The sequence below is a fragment of the Cupressus sempervirens genome, chromosome 3 (genome assembly GCF_028749045.1).
Source record: "Cupressus sempervirens isolate cs-2001-9-10 chromosome 3, ASM2874904v1, whole genome shotgun sequence".
NCBI classification, from domain to species: Eukaryota; Viridiplantae; Streptophyta; class Pinopsida; order Cupressales; family Cupressaceae; genus Cupressus; species Cupressus sempervirens.
Window position 1 is genome coordinate 240,048,195 of NC_143120.1, and position 8,901 is coordinate 240,057,095.

The window sequence follows — 8,901 nt, forward strand, 5'->3', positions numbered from 1 at the left end:
GAGGCCATTGAGATCTTCAACCATCCCTCCAACCTTAACAAGGACGAAGGATGGTCTTTAAGCTCCTTGTGGCATCCCTTGTTGTCCTCGATTAATCCACTTGGTCGCCTGCCCACTTGATGTCGCCCCCTGTGCCTCTCTCTTTCTCCCTTGTGTCTTTTGTTTCCATGTTTTCTTTCTTCTTTCACTCGTAACCCCTTTTATCTCTTAGGGCCTCTTGTATCTTTCCCTGTTTCTTCCTTTGCTATCCTTTCATTTTTTTCGTTCCTCTTATAGCTAGGAGAGCCCTTTTCTCTTGGATTCGCCTAGGTCAAGTCTTTGTATTTTCATGGTTTGGTGTTAAGGTTCTTGTTTATTTTTCTTTCTTTATTTCTATTCTCATTTTTTCAATTTATTATTATTTTTTTCATCTCTTTGTGCGTATGTGTATTAATTTCGTTCTCTTCCCTTAGTTTACTTATTTTTCATTTACTTTCTTATTTTTGGCACACTCGCCCCTCTCTCTCTCTCTCTCTCTCTCTCTCTCTCTATCTATATATATGTATATATATATATATATATATATAAAGAATTATTATTATATATATACTATAAGAATGATAATATATATTTGATTCTTATATATATTTCTTATCTTCATTTTTCTTAGGTCTTTCTTCCTTGGTTGGCATGTTTATTATTTTTTACATATTATTTTCTAGCATTCTTTCTTTTGTTTTATTTGATTTTATTTTTTTCAATTATTTTATTTTCGTTTAGTTCGATTTATCTTGTTATTTTATTAGTTTGTCTTGTCTTTTGTATATGATTTTTTTTATTTAATTTATTTTTTACTTTTTATACATTTATTTATATCTTTTTGCTCTTTTTTTTTTTAACTTTTTCTTCCTTTTATATATATATATATATATAGGTCTTTCTTCCATTATTTGTATGTATGTTTTTAGTTGCATATTATTTTCTAGTATTCTTATTTTTTTTTTTTTAAATATTTTTTCCAATTTTATTTATTTTTGTTTTTGTATTTGATTTTATTTATGTTTATTATATTAATTTAACTTATTATTTTATTCATATCTTTTTATCTTTTTGCTTTTATAGGTCCTTTTCTTTTTCTACCTTGCACTTCACTCGCACACACACACACACACACACACACACACACACACACACACACACACACACACACACACACATATATACACATGCACAATAAAATATAATATTTATTTTCTCGCATTTTCCTAATTTGTCCACTTTTACACCTTTTCTTGCTCTCATTTCTCGTTGTTTGGCTAGCTTGTTCTCTTCTCTCTCTTCTACGTTCATTGGTTTCAATTTACTTTTTTATTTATGTAACTTTAATTATATTCTGTGTGTGTGTGTGTGTGTGTGTGTGTGTGTGTGTGTGTGTGTGTGTGTGTGTGTGTGTGTGTGTGATCATTATTTATTTTTATGATTTTTTTTTTGTGTTTTGTAGTTCGGTACTAGTACTTTAAATATTATTATTATCTTTCCTATTACTGCTTTCTTTCTTTTTAATGTTTATGTATTCCTTGTCCCTCCAGGCCTTTCTTTCACCTCTCTCAACCTCTTTTCCTCTCCTCGGTTTCTCCCCATACTCTCCCTCCCCTCCTCCCTTCCCTCTTTTAAAGTCTCCTCCATCTCTGCAACCTATACATTTCTCAACTCCTTACTGCTCTTCTGCCTTGATGATGGTTCACAGAGTGTGATCCGAAATGTTGGCACAAAAAAGAGACACACAATCAATATCCAAAAATCACAGAATTAGTATTATAGATTGTGGAAATGCATTTACAATTATAAAGTACCATTTTGACTATATTATTATTTATTTAATTAATTAAAAACTAATTATAATTTTATTTATTCACATTAAATTATATGTTGCAAGCACAAAATACAAGTGCTAGAAGAAAAAAAATGTGTTAACTTATTAAACATGTAGTAAAAGATATAATATATGCATTAACTAATTAATAAATATTATTTGACTACATATTTGAAATTTTAATTAAGTAATTAATATAGATATAAGAATTAATTAGAAAAAGATGAAATGGGAAGATGAAAATGGCGTGTAAGATTTTATTGTTTCATTTATTAAATATGATTAGTGCTTTTTTAGCTTCTAAAAAGAATGTTTTAGCCAATCAAATCAGACTCCTATTATAAAATAGATATAGATTTAATCATCTCAAATAGACAATATTTTTTCCTCAAAAAAAAAAATTCTTCTTTTCTTTCTCTATAATTTGTTCTTCAAATAATATTTAAAAAAATACAAATTTTATTCAACATATCAAAAACAATTAAATTGATTTCTTAGATAAAAATAAATATTAAACATTACTAAATAAATGATATCCATAATATTATACATATAATATATAAAAATATTATACATATATTTAATATAATCAAAACATAAATAACTTATTATAATACTAATTAAATATTAGAAAGTAAAATTTAAAACATATTATTTTTTCAATTGTTAAATATTCATATTTTTCTGACAATGGATCTTTCCTTTAGCAATTTCTATTTTCGACTCCTAAAAACTATCACTTTTATTTCTAATTTAGTCTCTAATTTCTATTTTCTATTCAACTCTTCATTTAATATATTTTGTTTAACATTTGTTTATAAAAACAAACTTTTCAATCAAAGTAGAATAGTTAAATTTTGTGTGTGAAGGTTTTTCTATGGTGTGAGGAGGGTTTCACCTATTTTCAACTATTTGGATTTATAGGTGCAATAATGTTTAAAAATCCTTATAGCCTCATTTATTAGTTTAACAGTGCTGATTTTTCTTGGTTTTTTAATAGATTTTTGAGTTTTATACTGTGATAAATTATGTGAATCAATTAATCATTTTCTTTACACCATATTTTTAAAAATATGTAGTACAAAAAAATTAGTCAATCATTGAATCATTGGTGCTGGAAAGAAGGTAAAAGAATGTCCGAGGACTGTATATTATTTTTGTGGTAGATTATTCATTTTCAATTAGGCAAGAATCTTTTTTATGTTAATTGTTTAAATCAAGAGAGCTATATTTCCACACTCTATTATATTTGGATACCATTATTTGATTCAAGTCTATTGAAAATCTACTTTTATTGATTATTTGTGATTATATATATAACAACAATTAAAATTGGGGTGTGTTACTTATATATGCAAGCAATAAGATTTAACAATAAGAGCTTTACTGAAATACATATTACATAGATTTGATATTGAAGACCTTGAATAGGAAAAATCATTTAAACATCTTCACAAGAGAGAAGTTCAAAAATAAAATGATAAATATAGAAAATAAGAAAAATATACATTTTTTTAAAATAAAGAATGACTTGGATTAAAATAGAAAAAAATATAGAAAGTATTTATGCATCTAAATTTTGCTTTACTATTTCTTGAAATTAAAATTTAATTACATCAGGTTGATATTGACATTTTAGAAATAATTTAATTTAGATTAAATTTCTAATATGAAGTGATTTAAAGTTAAAAATATGAATAAAATAGAAAGATTGCTATATTGTTCATATATCTAGATATTAATTTCTATTCTATTTTAAAATTATAATTATAATATATTTATAAATATAATATAATTTATTTCTAGTTGATAACTATTATAATTAAATTGATAATTTAACATTACATAATAAATATTTTTCAAATTTAAAAAGCTTGATTTTAATTTAATGATGATTACATTTTATAAATTTAAAAAGTTTGATTTGAATTTAACGAGGATTCACCTTAGTTCAATTAGAAATAGATAAAATGAACAACTATGAAAATTTATAATTAAACAAACAAAAACTTATACAAATTATATTTTGAAATATTTTTAATTATGCTTTAGTAAAAATAAATATATAGAAATGTTTAATTGCATAAAAAAATATAGGCTTGCATATGTCTAGATATTATTAATAAAAAAAATTAGTTAAAAATATTAGATTAAAAGTATAGATTCATTTTTAAAAATGTGCAAGTTTTTCATTTGATTTTTATATGAATATTAAAAAATTGTCCTCTCTAATTCAGTTTTTTTTTGGTTTAGTGATCATGAATTTTTTTATGAATTATATGTTGAAGATCCAAATTGGAAAAGTATGTGCATCTAATTTAGATTTGAGTTATCCCTATTTATTCTTTGAAATTTTCTTGTTATTATTATTGATTGGTAATGCTAGATGAATCAGAAGATACACTGGAATGTTATAATTGTCGCATGTAATGCTATTGGTATCCAAACTATAGGGTATTGAATCCTCTAGCTATGTTGAGAGAAATGCCCTGTAGTTGATAAGTGTACCTTAAAAGTATATAATTACATATGGCAGACATTTTTTTCTACTGAAAGCTATCTACCAGACATTATGTCTAATGCTGAAATGAGTAGCTTCTTCTAAAACTCATGGATAAGAAATGTAAATGTTCTTTCTTTCAAGATTATAGATTTCCATTACACAAAATAATTTTCTTAAATTAAATACTAAAAATTAATGCCTTACTTTGATACCTGGTAAGGGCTTTTACAAATTGTTTTTTTCCCTTTTCAATGATAATTTTTAGGTTTTAGAAGACTATATTCATAGCTTATTGATTCAAAGATAATGTTTTCCTAAACAGACTCGAATTTTCTCTACATATTTAATTGGCCTTTCATATGTCATGTCTTTGCTAATAATTCATTGCTAGATTTGGTGACTAATTAACCAATCATACATCAGTTTGGCAATGTATGATTGGTCATTCAAATCACCTAAATCAAACATGGGCATCTCTGCACCGTGGAAATAATGTTTGTATTATCACAGAGAAGATTTATGCTCTACATACATGCATACCATGTAAACATTTTTACTATGCATTTGTAATTCTTTTTCTGTGGATTTGGAACTTGTTTTATAGTTTTTTTTCTATTTGTAGATTGCATTATGAATTGTAAAAATGCAAATAAGTTCTTTGAGTTTTATATCCATAATAATAACCTTTCTAGGTGCGATTTTTTCTTTCTACAAAAAGTTTATTGAATATAGTGTTTAAATGCTATATATTTTCCCTTATTTATAAACATGTGAGCTGCACAAAAGAATGTGACTACTAGTTTATATTTAAGTGGTTCAATTTATATGATTGATTATAGAATGATGTCACTTGATGAAATAGATAAGACATACAAATCTTTAACACATATATGGACAAAAAGAAGATAGTAAAAATGTCAAATATTAATATTTATACCTTCCATTTCAAAATATCAAATTATCATATCCTTGGTACGGTTTCACTCTTTATTAAAAGTAATATATTACATTTTTATTTAAAACTAATTTAATTTTCATAGCTAAATATATTAGATATCATTTTCTTGATACATGTACTTTTTAAAGTCAGACTACTCTATTTCTATTGTTTGTCATTAGGCCAAAATATTCAAATATTTGTAACAAACTTTATAATAGACAAAAACACATTTTTAAGCAGCTTTGTACTTTTTAAAGAAAAAATAGGGTAATTTTAGTCTATAAATGAAAAATATAAAGAATGGTAGGATGGCATAATGCCGTAAAAACTTGGCCCTCTTGATTTTTGGATTGATTTTCTAACATGAGTTTAAAACTCTTTTTTAAATATTTCTAAAAATAAATTATTCTTTTATGATACTTTCCTTTTAACATTGTAATTTATCTCATTTAAAAAACTTTCCTAAATTTTCTTACATGAGTTTAAAACTCATTTTTAAATATTTCTAAAAATAAATTATTCTTTTATGATACTTTCCTTTTAACATTGTAATTTATCTCATTTAAAAAATTTTCCTAAATTTCAAATAGATATTGTTGTAGATTTTTCTAAAAACGTTATAAGATAGGAACTCTATTAGAAAATAATTTTTGAAGAGACATAACACAAAATATATATGAGACATAAAATATGCAAATTTTTTCTTTATAATAAGGAATAAATCATATAATTCAAATTTTGATGTTATGTAACTTTATTTATTTTTATAATAATTATATATTTAAAAAAATTATGTTCATTTTCAATGAATTTAGTTCTAATTTTTTATTTTTCTTAGAATAAATTTGTTACATACGTAATAAATATATATGAGATATAAAAAATGTAACAAATTTTTTAATTTTATTAATATTACATTTTGAAAAAATTTAAATATAAACTTTTAATATTAAAAATTAGATTTGACATTAAACATGATAGAGTTATTTAAATGTAATATGGAACAAATCATATAATTAAAATTTTATAAATGTTAAGTTATTTGTTTTCATATTATATATATATATTATGCTCATTTTCAATTAGTTTAATTTTGAAATTTGATTTTCCTTTAAATGAATTTGTTACACACTTCAATTTTAAGTAATTTTGATTTGTTTATAGAATGACATTTTTTTAACAACCAATTTTTTTATATAAATTTATTAAAGACAATAATCTTTAAGAGTTCTATCATATTTTTTCTAAAATATTTTTCATAATTTATTTGATATGCCACAACTTTTATTGGCTCATCCTTGTACGTACATATGGTATATTATTATTCTATTAAAAAAGCAGCTTTTAAAAAAACCGTTCTATGTACCTTGGCATTTAAGAGAGCGGGGGAAACACGTAATCATTTCCATCAATGATGCATTTTGATTTTGAGATTCTTCACGCCCGCCGCTCTCGCTGACTGGGCGTTAAGTCATACATCATAATCTCTGCATGTCATTTCAGAAAAACAGAAATAAGAAGTTTCCGTTACAAGAAAATATTTCCTCACTTGTTTTTTAATTTTTTTTGTTATAATCCAGAGCATTCTTTCGAATAGACAGCGGTGTTACACAATTACAATATTTATCTGCAAAATCGAAGGCTCGGTGCTCGTTAGGGATCCGCCATTAGAGGCGATTAAGCAATTTATTTATCAGCTTGCAAAAATGGTCTTCAACAGCAGGAAATCGCTTGGGGTCAGGAATTCTGCATTTCAGGCAAAGAAATGGCAGCAGATGCGCAAGCAGGAGGGAATCATGAAAAATGTGGTTGGTGGTCTTAAATCTGTGGTCAAAACACTCCAAAGCGCCAAGCAGATCGTCTCCAGGCTTCTTGCTGAGTGGCTTGAATTGGAGCCGGAATCTTTCTACAGCAGGAAAGCCCTCGCCTACAAACCACTCGAACAAGATGTGGTGTATGATAGAGAGGGACCCTTAATCTTGCCTCCAATGGCGGGCTACGAGATCAAAATGCAAAAGAAGACAATTGTTCTGGATTTGGATGAAACCCTAATCCATTCCAGCGAGGAGCCTCTCGAACGCTATGATTTTGCTGTCAATGTTGTCATCGATGGCGAACCGGCCACTTTCTATGTTCTGAAAAGGCCCGGGGTGGATAATTTGCTGCATCAGCTGGCTGACAGATATGAACTTGTTCTATTCACGGCAGGAATCAGGGAATATGCAGATGCCGTTGTGGACCGGATCGATCCTTATGGAGCCATCAAGCACCGCCTTTTCAGAGACTCGTGCACACAAACTTGTGAGGGCAGGTTTGTGAAGGATCTTTCTCTGCTTGGGCGAGACCTCAGGCGGGTTATCATAGTGGACGACAATCCTAATGCGTATGTTTTTCACCCTCACAACGCAGTCCCTGTGAGTTCTTTTGTTGATGATCTATACGACAGGGAGCTATCCAGCGTCATGAGCTTTTTCAAGGTTGTGCAAGATTATGATGATCTCAGAGAAGCCATACGCCATTATGTTGTCAGAGATCCCCTGCTGAAACCGTGATGCTCTATTGAGATCAGGTATCCTTTGGCCCTAATTTCTTGACAAGGGCTTTGCTGTTTTGTACCCTGGGGGCTTTATTTCAGAATCGCAGGAAGGGCTCCAGAATTGTAATGTATGGAAATCTTTTGTCAATTTGATCTTTGTCCCAAAATTTGGGGCACAGAACAATTCTTTTGTCATGCTGTCCGGCGAAGAGTAATGGTTGGAACAGACTTTTGGTTTGAAGTGCAGCTGTGCCCAAACCTTAAGGCTTCCTATTTCTCAGTTCAAGGGTTATATGGACTTATATTGCTAGGCTGGGCCGGCCCCAGCCTGACATGATTGTAAATTATGATTTTTTCCAGTATTTATGATCCCAGAATCTGGGGCATTGAACATTTCATTTCTGAAGGTGTACAGTAAAGAATGATGGTTTATTTCGCAAGGATTTGTGTATTATTATTTATTGCAGTCTGGTATAAATAGAATACTCTGCTGTCATTTTCTTCAGACGTTCTCTTCTTAGAAGAGACAAATTGCCTGGGCTTTAGCCTTTTGTGGGGTTAAATGCAAAACAAGAAATGGGGAATTCTGGACCTTTTTATTTTCCTGAGACCCTAAAGTACCTTCTTGGAGCCAAGACAGTATAGTAATTATGAAAGAAAACGATAGTTATTAGCTTGATCCTCTCTAGTCCATTTTTTCTGCTTTATTAGAGGTGATGCAGAATTTTAAAAAGGTTGGGCTAATCCCAGCCTCCAGAATTGTATTTTATGGAAATCTTTTGGCAATATGATCTCTCTGTACCAGAATTTGGGACACGGGACAATTCTTTTGTAAAGCTCTGCTCAGACCTAATTCTCAGTTCAAGGGTCATGTGGGCTTATAATTATGATTATGATTGTAGACAACAAAGAATGATGGCTTATTCAACAAAGGTTTTGTGTATTATTATTGGTTGCAGTGTGTTGCTATAAATAGGATACTCTTCTTTCAAATCTACTTTAGTCTACTTCAGACATTGTCTTCATCAAGAGACACATTGTCTTGTGAGGTTAACCACAAAACAAGAAAC

General features: G+C 28.2%; 1 protein-coding gene across 1 annotated transcript; it reads left to right on the forward strand.

Moving 5' to 3' along the window:
- The first annotated feature begins 6,775 nt into the window (after positions 1-6,775).
- Positions 6,776-8,271, forward strand: LOC149565750 (uncharacterized). The gene has a single exon (XM_089819234.1). The coding sequence runs from the start codon at positions 7,002-7,004 to the stop codon at positions 7,845-7,847; it is 846 nt and encodes a 281-aa protein (XP_089675360.1). The 5' UTR covers positions 6,776-7,001; the 3' UTR covers positions 7,848-8,271.
- Positions 8,272-8,901: the final 630 nt, after the last annotated feature.

Excerpts from the sequence above, each read along its gene's own strand:
- LOC149565750 (XM_089819234.1), top strand. The coding sequence starts at position 7,002 with ATGGTCTTCAACAGCAGGAAATCGCTTGGGGTCAGGAATTCTGCATTT.